Consider the following 17,785-nt stretch of genomic DNA (forward strand, 5'->3'; position numbering starts at 1 on the left):
GAACTAGTGTTGTGGTGTATACAAATACTTGCATCTCTATTGGTAAACTATTAAAAAAAAAAAGACATTTTCTGTCCACGATTCTGGCCCGGCCTCCAACAATATTTCACGACATATCCATGCTTGATACTTGGATATGAACCCCTTGTAGATAATTGTACCCTAGTCCAGTAACATAAGCTACAATTAGGACAGAGTACGGATTAGGTATTCGATCCAAAGTGCTAGTTCGGATCGGATATCCATATTAAAAATCGTGAAATTAGATATCCAATATCTAAACCAAATGTTTCGGATATCCAATGTTTGGGTATCCAAAATAATCGGATCGGATGCAGATATCCATCGGATATACATATTTTTGAATTTACTTTAAAATTAAATTTAAAACACGATTATATTCATAGTTTTACATGATGATTTTCTTTTATATTCTTACTCCAATGTTCTCGACATAAAATTTAAGTACCACTTAGTTATTTCTCAAATATTTTACATTAATTAAGTTGTTGTATCAAATAAAATTTTATTTTCTCGAAATTATACTAGAAAAATATAGTTTCGGATCGGATCGGATATCCAAATGTTTTAATTCTAATATCCATATCCAAACCAAAACCAAAGATTTCGGATCAGATATCCAAACCAAACTTAACTTTCGGTTCGGATATCTAAAAATTCGGATCGGATTCTGATCGGATATCGGATCAGTTTGGATAAACGGATTTTTTGCTCAGCCCTAGCTACAACATTTGGAAAGGAATTTGCGAAAGACAGAATCGTGTAGCTAGACGGCTAGTTTCTCTTGGCATGACTCACGAACCTAGCATTTCCGAACATTAGAGTAGCGAAAACAAGGGAAATTGCTCAGCCACGAACCACCATGGTTCCATTTGTTGACGAGGATGATCTAAAAGGAATGTTGTCAATTCTGTTTTTCCGGAGAGAGTATGGATCTATTCCTGCCTTATGAGCTGCGATCACTCCTATAGCTTCCCAATAGTTCGAAACATTAACCTGTCAGAAGATTAATAAGTACGGAGTAGATAAAGATCATGGATAAATTAGTGAGTTAAGGTTTTTCTTCCATAAAATTTAATTTAAATTTTAACGCATGGTAGTGTTAATGAAGTTTTGTATCCCTAATGAATTGTTTCACAAACAATTTAAGACACTTCGTATGTATTATTCCGTCGGGTTATTTGTTTACCTTTGGTTTTACCGCAAAGACTAAAGAAATGGGAGGGGATCATTTGGGGCAGTAGTTAGTAAATGACACTGGATCATAATAGATGTGTGTGATCAAATTACCATAAAAAACTTCTTAATTATAGAAAGGTAAATAAATGAACGAGACACCCTAATATAGAATAGGTAAACAAATGACCGGGATGAAGGGAGTACAAGAACAAAAAATATGGACAATTTGTAAATCAAACAAATGACCAAGCACCTTTGGTTTTTTTTGACAACGAAGCCCTTCTGGTTGCTTTAACACATGTTAATAAATTTTACACAAGTTTATAGTTGACTGAGATTAAGTGAGTTTACACAACCCATGTTGGTAGCAAGAAAATTGTGTACCACTAGCTAGGTAGCACGGATACGATTACAGACACGAAGGCGAATGTTGGACATGTGACACGACACTCCAAAATTTGCACAACAATTCCGAAAAAACAATCAATATACATAGTGAAATATAAGAGAATTTGAAGACTATATCCTATAGTAACATATAAAATTGAGAAAAATTCTTGGGTACATTGGGTGATCACTTGAAAGTGTCGTAAAATAAGTATCAAAGTCTAATAAATTCAAATTCAAACATCGAGTCTTACAAACTCAAATAGTTAGGTGTGATAACGAAACGAGCCCGAGCTTGGCCTTGCTCGCCTTGTTCTCATGAAACAAAACTCGAGTTCGAGCTTGGGAGAATTGAGCTCATTAACATGCACGCGAGCTTTAACCCGAGCTCAACTCAAGCCTATATATAATTGTTCAGTGATCGTTTTTTTTTTTTCTCTTTCGATAGTTTCAATAACAGGATTTAGAGATTAATATAAAAATATTGGGCAAATCCATGAAGACATTAGATATAGTTATATAAAGATATAATCGTGATAAATATTTTTATAAAATAAGAGCAAAATATTATTTTATCACACAATCCGAGCCGCTCGAGAGTTTTTCGAGCCGAATCAATGATAGTTCGGCTTGACTCATTAAGTTATAGAGCCGAGCTCGAGCTTGAGCTTGAACTTGAGCTGCTCACGAGCTATCTCGTCACATTATTACCCCTAAGCTAATACAATAATATACTTAGGCCTTGTTCTTTTGGACTGAAATTGTCTGAACTGAACTTAATCGAGTTGAACGGAACTGAATTGAACTAAACTTATCTGAACTGAAATAATAATAAAAGATTATACTAATAATAATAACAATAATACCAATAATAATAATAAATATTATAATAACAATAATACCAATAATAATAAATATTATAATAACAATAATACCAATAATAATAATAAATAGTATTGGCAAATTCACTAAGGATTAAGATAAGTCTCCCTTGTAATCAAAAGTTTTAGTTGATACACTATACGTCTTCCTAGGGTTTCTATGGGAGTTCGGTCTTAGTTCAATCTTTGCTTCTTCCTTTTTCGCTCAAGGTTTTCTCTACGACTGGGTTTGTAGGTTAGGGTTTTCGAGGGGTACGTGCGAATAGTTAGCTTCTTTGGCGTTCTTTTTAGGAGTTCCTATTAGGGTTTGGAAAGTTTTTTTTAGGGTTTTGGCTAGGGTGCTGGTAGTTTCGTTTGTGGAGAGGATGATGGAGCGTGGTAATTGTTCAAAGGGAAAAGAGGTTATGGGGGAGAAGGTAGGGGAAGGGGGAAGTGTATTCGAATGGGAGGTGGATGGTACGGAGGTTCAGGAGAATTCCACGGAGCAGATTCTGATTCTTGTTGGTAAGGTTTGGGCATCGAAGGCGATTAATGCGCGAGCGGCTATTGATACGATGCTCAGGCTGTGGAATCCTTCGGGGAAGGTGATGGGTAATGTTTTGGATGCGCGAGAAAAAACGTTCATATTTCGTTTTGAGGAGGAGCGGGACAAGAGCAAAGTTATGAAAGGTCAGCCATGGCACTTCGATAAATTTGCTTGGTGCTTTAATGAGCGGTTCGAGAGGGTAAGGTTTCAGATACTCATCTTTTCTATCTTCCTTTATGGGCACGAATATATGATCTTCCAATTAAGGGTCGTATGAATGAGGCGAATTTAAGGAAGCTGGGTATGCAATTAGGGCAGTTTGTGGCGAAAGATGATACTCCTTTCCCGGAGATGGAGAGAGCTGTCAGGGTACGGATTCTTCATGATGTTCGCAAGCCGCTTCAATCTAGTACTAATATCCGGATGCCTAATGGGAAGGTCACGAATTTTGACGTAAAGTATGAGAGGTTGCCCTTGTTTTGCTATGGGTGTGGGGTGCTAGGGCACGGGGCCAAGGAATGTGAGGGAGGTCCGTATGAGGAGGAAGAGCTCAAGTATGGGGATGGTTTGAGAGCTTCGCCATGGAAGGGTGGCAAGGTTGGGGTGGCGCACGGGAGGAGGACCAGTCGGGATTTGAGACCTGATTTTGAAGAAGAATTTTTGAGGAGTGAGAACGAGATGATTGAGAAGCTGCGTCGTTTTACTCTGAATTGTAAGGTGAAGACAGGTGTGGGAAAAGGTGGGCAAGTAGTGGATAGCGTGATAGAGGAGGATATAGCGGGGGTTTTGAATAAGGGTTGGGAGCAGGAAATCAGTCCGTTTGGTGAAAGCAGCAGGGAAGGTGGCGTGAATTGTGTGGGAGTCAATGGGCAGAATGCTGGATGTGGTGCGGTTGTTAGAGATGGGAGTAATGATTGTATTGTTGATATATGTCGTGTTCAGGGACAGGTGGAGGATGGAGGAGTACAGGCGGGAATGGTAGGAGCACAGGAGGAAGAAGGTCAGGACGGGTGGGAGCACGGTCAGTGTATGGTGTTGGGTAGTGGTGTTAAGGGGGTGGATGGGGAAATTACGGTAGTGGAGGCAGTTGAGAAGGGAGTTTCTGGTTCGACATGGACGAGAAGAGCTAGGAATGATATTTTATTGATTAAAAGTAGTTCAAATAGGAGTGTTAAGGAAGGTGTGCAGTCGGGTAACAATAAAAGGAAGGAGAGGCAGGAGTTAGAAGCAGGGGTGTTGGTGTAAGTTCACCTGAGGCGGAGGTTGAGGGCGGTCAACCCCGCCGGGCATTATGAATCTTTTAAGCCTAAACTGCAGGGGTCTGGGCAACCCCGATGCAGTGGGCGGTTTGAAGAATCTGCTCAGGAGGGAGGAGGCAAGTATGGTGTTTTTGTGTGAGACTAAATTGAGTAGTAGGGAGATGCAGAGGGTGTGGAGTAGATTTGATGGGTGCGTTTATTTGGCGTGATGATGTTCGTTGTGCTCTTAGGAGTGCTTCGGTGCATCATATGGATTTTGATGTTGAGATGGGTGAGATTAAATGTAGGGTCACGGGATTCTATGGGTGGCCGGCTGTTCAAGATAGGTACCTCTCATGGGAGCTTCTGCGTCTTTTGGCATCGGAAGTGGTGGGTCCTTGGATGTGTGTTGGTGATTGTAATGAAGTACTTTTTTCAAACGAGATGAGGGGTGGGGAACGTGCGCAATGGCAAATGAATAATTTTAGGGATGCCGTTGATGAGTGTGGGTTGCGTGATATTTCCTATGAGGGTTATGAGTTCACTTTTGATAATGGGCAGAGTGGAGAGGATAATAGGGAGAGCAGGATTGATAAGGCTATGGCTACGGATGCTTGGTTTGATTTGTTTCCTTATAGCCGGCTTTTCCGCCTTGACAGGGAGTGGTCTGACCACGCTCCCTTAAAGGTAGTCTTTGATAGGAGGGTAAGGGAGGAAGGGGGACCGAGGAGGAAGTTTCGTTTTGAGCATGTGTGTGTAGGGGAGGAAGGGTGTGAGGCTACGATTAAAAGGGCTTGGGAGCGAGATGATAGTGATGTTCTTGCAACAATTGAGAGTTGTGCTAGGGATCTTCAGAAGTGGAAAGGGGTGAGTATTGGGAAGGTAGTCAAGGAGTTGCGTTCAAAGAGATTACGGCTTTGAGGAGAGACGGAGGGTTACTAGAGACATATCTAAATTATTAAGGCAGGAGGAGCTATTTTGGAGGCAGAGGTCCCGGGCAATCTGGCTGAAGGAAGGTGATAAGAACACAAAATTTTTTCATCGAAAGGCTAGTCAAAGGAAGCAGCGTAATTATATACATAAGCTTATAACTGATGAGGGCAGGGTGGTGGGGTGGTGGAGAGAACCGAGGAGGTGGCGGGCGTGGCGGTGGAGTATTTTAGACAGCTGTTTACCACGACGGGACCGACTGATTTTGGGGATATTATGCGAGGTGTGGAAGGGCGTGTTACCAGGGAAATGAATGAGGGGCTGCGGGCTGAGTACACAGGGGAGGAAATTGTTCAAGCCTTAAATCAAATGAACCCACTCAAGGCTCCGGGGCCAGATGGTATGAATGGGCTGTTCTTTCAGACTTACTGGCATATCGTGGGACCGTCTGTTATCCGTCAAGTATTGAGTATCCTTAATGGTGCACCGATGCCAGGTAATATGAATCTCACTCATATTGTTTTAATTCCAAAGAAGAAAGCTCCGGATAAGATGGTCGATTTTAGGCCTATTAGTTTATGTAATGTACTATATAAGATTGTCTCGAAGGTCTTAGCTAATAGGATGAAGGTGTTCTTAGGGAGTATTGTTTCAGAAAATCAAAGTGCGTTCACTCCTGGCCGCATTATTACCGATAATATTCTTTTGGCTTTCGAAATGTTTCACTATATGAAAAATTCGAGAGGTGGGGGAGGGCATATGGCTCTTAAATTGGATATGTCTAAGGCATATGACAGGGTTGAGTGGTCGTTTCTGGAGGAGCTTTTGAGGCGTATGGGCTTTGATGGGTTATGGGTAGGGCGAATAATGGAGTGTGTGACATCGGTTAAATATGAAATTGTAGTAAATGGTGCAAATTCGGAGATGTTTAGTCCGAGTAGAGGTTTGCGGCAGGGTGACCCGCTTTCTCCATATTTGTTTATTTTGTGTGCTGAGATGTTGTCTAGTCTTCTACGAAGGGCTGTTGAGAATGGATCGCTGCATGGTATTCGGTTGGCTACAACGGCGCCGGTGGTATCTCACTTACTATTTGCGGATGATAGTATCTTTTTTGTGAAGGCAGATGAAAGGGAAGCTAGGACAGTGATGGATATTCTTAGGAAATATGAGGTGGCTTCTGGGCAGCAGGTTAATCTTAATAAGACGACGGTATCCTTTAGCAAAGGAACGAGAGGGGTGAGGCAGCAACGAGTGACAAAGGTTTTGGGTGTGAGGGCCGTTGCGGTTCAAGACCGCTATTTGGGATTACCAACAGTTGTGGGTCATTCGAAGCAAGTGGTTACAAGAATTGTTAGGGATAAGCTAAGTAAGAAATTACAAGGTTGGAGGGGAATGTTACTCAGTAAAGCAGGTCGGGTCGGGAAGTGTTGATAAAGGCAATCGCCCAATCAATTCCGACATATGCGATGAGTGTATTTAAATTACCGTCTAATTTTTGTGATGAATTACGTGCTATCGTCTCTAAGTTCTGGTGGGGTTCAGAAGGTGGGAAGCGGAAGATGGCATGGTTAGCCTGGGATAAGCTGTGTCGGCCGAAGTGGGTTGGGTTTTCGAGACTCTAATAAATTTAATAGGGCTTTGTTGGGTAAGCAAGGGTGGCGGCTCATGACAGATAAGTGCTCGCTTCTCTCTCGGGTTTTGAAGGGGAAATACTTCCCAGATACCGAATTCATGGAGGCCAAACTAGGAGTTAATCCAAGCTATACATGGAGGAGTATATGGGAGGCGCGTGATGTTATCAGTTTAGCAGCTCGGAAGCGAATTGGTAATGGGGTAGAGACTCGGGTTTGGCTAGACCCGTGGATCAAGGAGTCGAGGTCTAAGTTCGTTCTTTCGCCGTTGGGAAATGCGGATGTAAACATGAGGGTGGCTGATTTATTGTTGCCGGATGGAGGAGGGTGGAATGAGGAGGTGCTAGCAGGTTTATTTTTGCCGTTTGAGGTTGAGAGGATTTCGAGAATTCGTCTTAGCAAGAGGGATAGTCCGGATGAGTGGTGTTGGGACCTGACGAAGGATGGCGATTACTCTGTGAAGTCGGCTTATTGGGCACAAGACGGGGAAGGAGAGGAGTTGATTGAGCAGTCGGATTTTGCACGGGAAAGGTGGTTATGGAATAAGATATGGAAGGTGCCGGTTCTACCTCGGATCAAAGTTTTTTTCTGGCAGTTGTGTAATGAAGCTATAGCTACGAAGCGTAATTTAGCTCGTCGAATAAGTGGAATAGCTGGTGTTTGTCCCATTTGTTCGTATGAGGTAGAATCGTGCCTACATGTTATACGAGGTTGCGATTGGGTTGGGGGTGTTTGGGATGGGCTGGAGTTGGAGACAATGAGGGAAGTCGGGTTTACAGTGGTGAGGGAGTGGAGTGAGGCGCTTATGAAGGATGCTTCGATGGACGAGTGCGTGAAGTTGATGATTGGGTGTTGGGCTATATGGGAAGCGAGAAATAAGATGATTTTCGAGGGACGAAGGGTGTGTGTGAGGGAGGTGTTGCGTAGGGTTCGAGAATTGATGGAGGAAATGGAGGAGTCGGGGTCTTCAATTGAGGAAGGAGTTGCTGTGGTGCGGAGCATATCGGAAGGGGGGTGGGTTAGGCCGCGGCATGGCTTGTGTAAAGTTAATGTGGACGCGGGGCTGATAAGTGGTCAGGGGGTGGGACTGGGAGCCGTATGTCGGGGTATGTCGGGGTGCTGAGGGAGGTGTTTTGTGGGGTGTGTCTTTGCAGCAGATAGAGGTGAGAGAGCCTCAAATACTTGAAGCGGAAGCCGTTCTCATGGGGTTAGCGGAAGCAAGAAGGTATGGTATTGCGAGAGTGGAGATCGAAAGTGACTGCTTGAACGTGATTCAAGACTTAAAGAACAGAAGCACTGGAAGGAGCGATATTTTCCAAATTTATGATGATATTTATGATTTATGTTCTTTTTTTTTTTAGTCGGTTGAGTTTTTATTTGTTAGACGTAAATTTAATAGTGTGGCTCATGAATTAGCTCATGTGCGGCCTTGGCAGATAGGAAGAAGAATTTGGTATGAGGATCTTCCTCGAAACATTGCTGAGTCTGTATCGCTTGATTTAGTTAATATAATTTAAAAACCCGTGTGGTTTTACCTCAAAAAAAATAATAATAATAATAATAATAATATAACAATATGAATTAATTATTAATAAATATAATAGTAATATAATAATAATAATAACAATAATATAATAATAATAATAATAATAATAATAATAATAATAATAATAATAATAATAATAATAATAATAATAATAATAATAATAATAATAATAATAATAATAATAATAATAATAATAATAATAATAATAATAATAATAATAATAATAATAATAATAATAATAATAATAATAATAATAATAATAATAATAATAATAATAATAATAATAATAATAATAATAATAATAATAATAATAATAATAATAATAATAATAATAATAATAATAATAATAATAATAATAATAATAATAATAATAATAATAATAATAACAATAATAAATAAATTAATATAATAATAATGATATCAATAAGAATATAAAATAAGAATAATATTAATGTTGAAATAAACTAAACTGAACTTAATGGAGCTAAACTGAACTTAATGGAGCTGAACTGAACTGAACTTATTAGAACTGAAATTAAGTCCAAAATAACAGGGCCTTAGTAATTAGCTACTTTCGTTTGCTTATAGAGTCAAATAGCTAGTAATATAATATAATCCATGTTCTGGGGGCATAGTTACATTCAAGTATAGTAATAATACTAAATGTAACAACGACAAATAGCTTTAGTAGCTATGTTAGTAAGGTAAGGTAAGGTAAGGTAAGGTAAGGTAAGGTCCGTTTGAGTCCAAAAGAACAGGGCCTTAAGTACACCTGAATGAAAATAAAGCCAAAGTCTTGACCTTGATTATAATTCATTCAAAGGAAAATTAAGGCAGTTTTGACCGCATTTGTGCCACAATAACTAGCATCAGTCCCTACTCCCTAACCACCAACCACCAATTCTTCACGTCAAGTTCTGACATCTATATAACGGAAGGGATGTTATATTGCCAATTTAGTCAGTACACTATCACCTTTCAATAAATAAACGATCATGATCAAACTTCAGAATGAAATCAAATGAACTTCAAAAATTCAAAACACCATATAAAGGGAACATAACCAGTAAAAGTGCTCCAAAAAGAAGAATTACACACCGTTTTTATGTTGAGTCTGTCAGGTGTATCACGGAGAACAGTCGTATTTTCTTCAACAGCAACAATAAGCGGCTGTATAATGTATTAGAGTCATCATCACTAACTTCACGCACACGTTATCGCATTCTTCAGAAGCAAACATATAGCTACCTCATTTGAATGGAAGATATCGTCTTAATATGATAATGACAGTATCTAGTCTAGTGAGCTTATACCTTATTTATTTTCTTATTAGCAAAAGCTCGGACACCAGATCCTGCAAAAGTATCTGCAGGAAGGATGATGCTATCAACATCACTTGCAAATATGCAGGATCTTTCCACAATTTGTGAGTTAGTGACTATATACTGTGGCGCATTACTCAACCCAGCAAGCACACATGGCAGGAATGTGTATCCAATCTGTCAAACAAAAGTAAACATATGGATGCCAATCAAAAATTATTGATTTGTAAAATTTAGAGTAAAGGCTTACATTTCCAAATCCACAGAACAACTACAACAACATCACCCCAATGCCTCAATGGCTCCTATAAATTGCAAGGGAGGGTCAAATGTACGCAGCCGTACCCTTGTGATAGCAACGCAAAGAGGCTGTTTTCAAATGACTCAAGATGCATCAAGAACTGCATCGAAGGACTGATACGTCACAATAGAAAGAAACGGCAACCACTTTAGTGTGTCACTTTGCTTTATTCCATGATTTCCATCATAATCCAAAACCAAAGGGAAATGAGTCTTTGGCTCCATTGGAAATGGAAAAAAAATCTAGAGGAATCAGAAAATTTGGAATGATGTGGGGAGGCCCTGATCAACAAAGGCAGGCCCAGCTTTGACTGTGCTAAATTTTGTGGAAGAGGGATGAAAATGTAAATTAAAGATATCTATCAAAATTTCAAGAAAAAGGAACTCGATGATGCTCAAACCCTGACAAAGGGTATTGATCATCAACTACCATTAGGCTCCTAGTTTCCTAATGTCTCCTTTGGACAACTGCTATATTAATCATCTCTTTCGTCTCAGTTGTACAGTGCACCCCTTATATCCGCCCTCTATGTCCGTATGTGTTTAAGATAATCTATATACTGCAGAAGACAAAAGCAGGCTATGATTCACTTCTAGCAAAAAGTGATATTTTCTGTAATTCAAATTAGCAATTTAATGCTTTCGATGCTTTCAATGTTACAAGGAAATACACAGCAGATTACTGCACAAAATCGGGCAGACACACAGCAGCCTCCATTATCGAGGCATGCACTAATCAAGATATTTATTACTGTAGAGTGTAGACAAAATGAGTACCAACTGGCAGCAACAGACAATTAAGCATTACAGGATTCCTCGGACGCTTACAAGAAAATTGAGCCAAGATTCATGAATGTGACAGCCTGTTGCGTACTTTGACAGTTGATATTAGATTGCGTACCCGCGTATGGAATTTGGAGACTTAGGCCCGGTTCTTTCTGGCTTTTTAGAGCTGAACTGAGCTGAACTGGATATTAGATTGCATACCCGCATGGGAATTTTTTTCACAAAATAGATGGAGTCCGACACTTGGATACACACCAGTTAATCAAGATTAACGTCGGTGAAAGCTATGCTTTAAACAGTGGCATCAATCACTTCATCTAGAGAGAATTTAATAGGAATCAACTTCCCGAAACCTAGAGAATTTAATCACTTTACTTTGGTAGATATGCAGGAATTAATAGATAAACTATGAAAACATTCAAGAGATCATCTATGCCCTCTTTTTCTAGCAGAAACAAGAAGTAATCTCACAGTTGTATGACTGTATCTTCTTCTCAATTAGATGGGATAGTCAGAGAGTCATCAACCCCCTAGTTTCTTAATTGTTTGAAGCTTGAAAGGTAGTTTCAAAAATTACCTTTCAAAAATCAAAGACAGACAGCTAAAAAAGCCTATTCCAGCTACAAGTAAACACCATGATAGTCAAAGTCATCAAAGCTCTTTAATAAGTTCTCCCCACCCAAAACACAAAAATAAAATGGAAGATAGAGAACTTTATTATCAGGTATCCAAAAGCCAAATCATAGGCAACCCATTAGCGCATAACTGTATATCTCAAACAAGATTTACATCTGACAATATGTAATCACCTCTTCAGCCGCTGACTTGGGAGCAAGAATCTGGCTTAATGGTATAGGTAATAGAGCAGGAGCATGTGCACAAGGAATCTGGAATTCTTTCACAACCAGATGGCTGATTATAGACTCTACTCCTGCCAAGGCATCCACTCCCTGTAATAATACATGACACTACTTAGCTATCTTTTAGTGCAGAAATCTTGCAGGGTGAAAGTAAAAACTAAATCATATCTCTGCAAAAAGCTGAAGTTTTTGAAGTTCTGGTTGAAAAGGGAAATATGAATTAGAATAGGAGCAGAGCATTAATCTCATTTAACGAGGAATTCCCCTACGCGTATATCTTTGTTGCAAGAGCTACTACAACCCTATATCGCAGTTTTCAGTTATAGTTTGTATTCAGCTAACATGACTCGCAGAAGGGTTTTACTTGCCAAGGAATAACAAAAGGCACACATCAGGCAATTGTCTTCCACAATATATTGCACGGCAAAAATACATCAAGAAAAGTATAAGAATGAGAAAACCCAAAAAATTCTTATTGCAGAAACATAGGAATAGGAAACTGGCCATGGATTCATACTATTCCTTGGCGGTAATCACTCATGCTGTCTTCGTCCTCATCCGGAAAGCGGCCAACAACAGCAACAGCATTTACTTGTGACTGATCCACTAAACGTTGTACAGCTCGTAGCAGTGAATCGGGATGCTTGATCCTCCCCGTTGACTGCCCGGACTTCATATCAATCCATTTTTCAATCTGTGTATTTTAAATACATGAATATTTAAGCAACTCACAGGCCAGACTTCTAACCTATTTGATCATTTTTCTTTTGTATATGCATCATGTGAAATATATACTCCGTATCAGAAATTTATGGTCATAGATATTTCCTGCTTTTCCATCATTCCTGAAAATATTTTCATGTTGTAATACAAATGAACTGACATGTCATACTTCACTGCACCATACCCCCATAGGCTTGTCCGTTACAGTATATTCCAAGACAGGCAATCCAAGGGAAGCTCTTACTGCATCTGCGACCTGTAAATGACGGTTCAGAAGATCTGGTTCGATTGCAGCATCAAGAACTAGTCCAACCTAATTCATATACACAAAATAGTTTGAATAACAAGCTTCAACAAACACAAACAAAAAAAATTAACCTACATAAGTAAGATTAGCAATTAGCATGACTTTGCGATAATTAATAGCATCAAAATATCAGCCACTGTATCTGCGTAATGTTTTCTCAGAAAAATTGCTTTGCCCAACAAAACAAAACACACCATCAGAATTTAGTGAATACAATAAGAATGAGAACAAATGCAAGTACCATTTACCTTGAACATAGACCTGTCAAGCAGATTAGTCGAGTCAGGTTCAGGTTGTTCAGTGAGTTAAGTCCAATTTAGTTATTATTAGCGAGACTTTCAGGTATTGAGTAGAAAACTCGTGTCCATGAGAATCATGGCCCTGCGTTTCCAGTTCACCATGGGTTAGTTTAGGATTAGACCCACTTTTGACGTCTAATTTTGAGGGATTACATAAATAAAAACTTATTAAATTGCTAAAAAAAATGCAAATCTTTTGAAAGGAAGGATGTACATATTAGTTTCCATTTCCAATCGAGCCAAAGACTCATTACTCTTTGGTTCATGATGGCATAAAGCAAAATGGCTCACTAAAAAAGTTACGCTTCTTTCTATTGTGCAATATCATTCCTTCGATGCAGTTATTGAGACAATTGTCATCTTGAGTCTTTGGAAAACAGCCTCTTTGTGTTGCTAACACAAGGGTAAGGTTACTTACATCCAACTCCCACCCTTCAATTTGTAGGAGCCATTGACGTGCTGGGGTAATGTTGTTGTAAGGATGTAGAATTGTAGATATTAGGTGTTACATGCACCTTATTTTGGTGTACAGGTTGTAGAGCCCATAAGCCTTGAGCGAACTTGTCCAAAGCATATCCTTCGACATATAAAACATTCGGCATTGGCCAATAAAGCATGGCTGCATTTAGAACCTGAGAAAGAGAATGGACAGTGAGATGAATAGCTGAAGAAACAAAGACGGAGGCGAGGGCGCGCGCAATAAAGCATAAATAAGTAATCAACAGATGGCAATTAAAAAACAAAAGAATGTTTACATTGGGGTGAGAGATGAGGGAGTCAACGACGGAGGCGAGGGCGCGCGCAACAGGCAAAGCATCACCGGCAAAACCACCAATGGAGGCACCGACACCGGTAGGCACAATCAGCACGCTCGTATACGCCCTCTTTACCTAATTTAAATAACTCCATTAATTATTAATGCAAGAGATTGCAATTTATACAAACAACAACAACTTAGTTCTAATGATACCTTGTTTGCTATGAAGTGAGAATTGGTGCAGGAAAAACGGCATCGAAGCTTTTTAGTAGAGGAACATTTGTGGAATGCCTGGAATTTCCAAGTGTAGGCGTGTTGGATATGGAGCTGCGCCATTTTTGTCTTACCCCCTCTTTAAACGGATAGGCCTGCTTAATCCGTGTAGCTCAGTGGCCACTGGCCAGTGCTCCCTATATTTTCAGTGACTGCCTGTTGGACCGGGGTTAATTCCCATAAATTTTTTTTTTTTTTTTTTTTTTTAGAAAAAATCATTATCATTAATAAAAAGTCATACGACATCTACAACATATGCAAAGCTCAATCGGATACAAATCGATTACAACCATAGGAAATAAATTCTTGTTCAAAGAATGAAACACTGCAACAGAGTCTCTATAATCGATTCGCCGCAAAAGGCTTTCATCCATAAAAGGGTCTCCGAATCTTCCTTGACGAGTATCCATTTCTTCTGACGTTACATTTCCCATAAAATATTTGGTTATTCTATATTTTTTCAAATTCAATTGTCACGTTACATACTTAACGGAAAAAAAGTTAAGGGTCACGACAATGCGTATTGACAGAGTTGAGGGTTATCATGCGTGTTCTCTGAAAAGTAGGGTTACCATGTAGAATTTGAAAAAAACATAGGGTTAGCATGTAGAAAAACCCTAAAATATTCCTGGCTTATTTAGACGAAAAGGGTAGAGTTATTGAGGGTTTTTATACACCACCAATTAAAACGCGTCTCTTGTTAAACTTGAAGAATCTTAATTAACCACCTAATTTCTTGATTACTTCATTAATTACCTATCAAATAATTGTTCTCGATTTTCACATTTACCCTATTAATTAAAAATATTTCTCTCTTAATTTTTTATCTTTAAAATTAAAATAATATTAAAAGGCATCCTAAAAAATGTCAACTAGACAAAGCCACGTAAGATGTGGAAAAGCCACATAGACATTCACATTGCCACCTTGGTTAAGATTGACACACGCCTACCCAACCAATCTCCACGCAGACATCTATACTATATAGCTAAAAGGCTACTTATACCATTTAATTTTATTTCGCATGACATTTTTAGATTGGTTAATATTAACTAATTTTAATTTATATTGCTTACTTGATTAATGACAATTGACAACATAACATTAACTTATAAAATTAACATTTTAATTGAATGTTTTGTAATAAAACATGTTAATGAATTGATTAAAGTTTTTCATAATTTTTTTTAATTTTTTTTCATATGATGAAATAATTGATTGAAAATATTGTATATTTTTTTTGGTAAAAAGTTAAACTTAACTTTCCTGAAATTGTACCACTTAAAATTTACACCTATATTTATTTATTTAAGATCGTTATACAAACCCTTTTAATTAAAAATAAATTAATTGTGAAGTTTAATAATATCACTCGATCGAGTGCCCCCAAGTCATAAGCCTGACTAAAAACACCCAACAACGCACTCGGTAGAGTGCAGTCTACTCGGCCGAGTACTCTATGCTCATAAATACGTAGTATTATAACGTTAATGGAAGAGGTCAATTGATAAGCTTAAGTGACTAGTGCTTAAAATATTGTACTACTCAAATCAACAAAGTGCACTTTCATTTCTGTAACCCATGATAAGAATTCCATAATTAAGCGTGCTTATTGAGGAGTAGTCTTAGGATATGTGACCTCCTGGGAAGGTGTCGGGATGCGCATGAGTGGATAAAATGTGCTACAAAAGACCTGTGTTAATCTGTGGGCCAAGTACACAGCCTAGCGAGCTATCGTGAGTCTGTGAGTAACCACTCCGACTCAAGGATTGGGCAGAGGTGTTACATCAGGTATAGTACGCATTACCATCGCCACAATGGCGGTACCACCCTATCCCATCGCCACAACCACCACTATCGATGCCGCTCCACCAGTGGCGATGGTTTTTATCTCTCCCACGTCAGTGTTACCACCCCAAACTAGAACCTCCCTTAACAACCAGGATTCCACCATGAAAACCCATCCCCATCCCCTTAAATAACACATCTGGTGTTTGCTTGGATAGTTAAAGCGCTTTTAAGGGTGAGGATGCGTTTTTCGTAAGGTGGGGTTATGGTTGTCGGTTCTGACGGAGTCGGGGGCTATTGGCGTGGTGAAGGTGGCTGATGGCTACAGTGCGTGTTGCAATATTGCATGTAATTGATTTTCTTCCGCTTTTTTCATTCACTTTGATCAACATTTTCCATATCTCCATGTATTTGTGTCTGATTTATTTGAGTTACAATTTTCACAATTAAAATTCTAGAAAACAATTATATTTTTTTTTTGTTTTAGCGATAGACATTTTTTTGGGGATATTTTACAGTCTACCCCTAAGTATTTGAGTTTTCTAAGTTGTACTCCTGCCTTTTTAAATTTTATGTAGTACCCTTGAACATTATACTATTGACCTTATTGATTGTCTTTATTAACCTACTTCGTTAGTTGATCGATTACTTCAGTCATTAAGGCACCAATCACTCATTAACACGTTCGTATACTTATTAGCTCATTCATTTATTCACTAACTCGCTTAATAATCAACTAACATTTCTAAAAATGCACAAAACTTTCATTATCGTTTTATAACAACAATCAATGGGGATTTAAGCTGATACGTGCATTTTATATAGTCTTTTTAAGTCTCTTTTGCACGTATTTCTATGCGGTTCTCGTGGTTCTATTCTACGAAATGCCCCGAATAGTCTACTTTGGTTCGTTTGGCTTTAATTGTAGGAATGAACCAGAAAGTAGCGGAATTGGGCCTTTTACTATTCCTTTAGCTTGCATTTAGGAGATGAGCGGAATTGGAGCGGAAATGCTGCTGTCTTGGGATGCGTGAAGCGGCTTCGGAAACTAAATCAACGAGTTATAGCTGACTTCAGTGGTAATCCACTCGATCGAAGCCTTTTGGTGGCTATACTGGTCGATCGAGTACTCATGGGTGAAGAGAAGACCTCGATCGAATGCTTTATGTGTTCGATCGAGAGGTGCTATTATGGAGATCCTCGATCGAGTAGTTGGGTTACTCGATCGAGAGGTTTGGCTGAAGTTTTACTCGATCGAGGAACTTGGAAATGCTCGATCGAGCACTTTGTGTCTGACGTGAGATTTTCTCGCGTAAAACTTATTTCTAGATATTTGAAGTTATATTTTTAGGTTTAATAATTATCTCTCCTATAAATATGAGAGACTTAATTAGGTTAGGGGGATCCTTTTTGTTGGAGTGTCCCCGACAATAATGCGATCACAATGTTGATCATATTGAGATCACATGTTTAAATCTCATATTAAGAATACATGAGGGAAAGTAATACTTCCTAGTCAACTGGTCCACACATAACGGTAATGATTGGCTGACTAGAGTTTGACATTACTGTCGTGCGACGGTGGTGACCAGTTGATCCCCTAAGGTAATACCTATATGGTAATGCTCTTAATTGATTATTTAATTAATCGTATGCTGATACGGGTTAATTAAATTCCTTAAAATTGACGAGTGATTTTGTGAGTAAAATTACGTCTCTTATTGTAATTTGATTAAATAAGATTCGGTCTAAGTAATCGAATTGTTTTATTACTTAGATTAATTCATTGTTTATGAAACAATTAAAAATAGAATGAATAATTTATTTTAACCAAATGTAGATGTGATTTATAATCATATGACCCATTTTGGTACAAGTAATTGTTAATTACTAGTTATTTTTGTATGTGACATATTTTATTAATATGATGATTTTTAATGTGTTAAAAATGCATTATAATGTAACATGTCATGCAACATGTCACATATGTCACAATTGAAAAATGACAAAAATAAAATGGACCACCATGTT

At 38.5% G+C, this 17,785-nt stretch overlaps 1 protein-coding gene across 2 annotated transcripts; it reads right to left on the reverse strand.

The window, feature by feature from the left end:
* Positions 1 to 451: 451 nt before the first annotated feature.
* On the reverse strand, positions 452 to 14,108 carry LOC141657477 (uncharacterized). 2 transcript variants are annotated; one of them, XM_074464723.1, is made up of 9 exons: positions 13,907 to 14,108; positions 13,692 to 13,826; positions 13,452 to 13,568; positions 12,515 to 12,586; positions 12,125 to 12,301; positions 11,557 to 11,697; positions 9,653 to 9,838; positions 9,438 to 9,509; positions 452 to 1,017 (listed from the first exon to the last, which is right to left on the reverse strand). In XM_074464723.1, the coding sequence occupies exons 1-9, from the start codon at positions 14,027 to 14,029 to the stop codon at positions 868 to 870; spliced, it is 1,173 nt and encodes a 390-aa protein (XP_074320824.1). In that variant the 5' UTR covers positions 14,030 to 14,108; the 3' UTR covers positions 452 to 867. The 2 variants fall into 2 exon arrangements, with proteins under 2 accessions (XP_074320824.1, XP_074320823.1); XM_074464722.1 differs by having other exon boundaries at positions 12,515 to 12,643.
* Between the last annotated feature and the right edge of the window lie 3,677 nt (positions 14,109 to 17,785).

Source organism: Silene latifolia, chromosome 5 (assembly GCF_048544455.1).
Source record: "Silene latifolia isolate original U9 population chromosome 5, ASM4854445v1, whole genome shotgun sequence".
In the NCBI taxonomy this organism is placed as follows: domain Eukaryota; kingdom Viridiplantae; phylum Streptophyta; class Magnoliopsida; order Caryophyllales; family Caryophyllaceae; genus Silene; species Silene latifolia.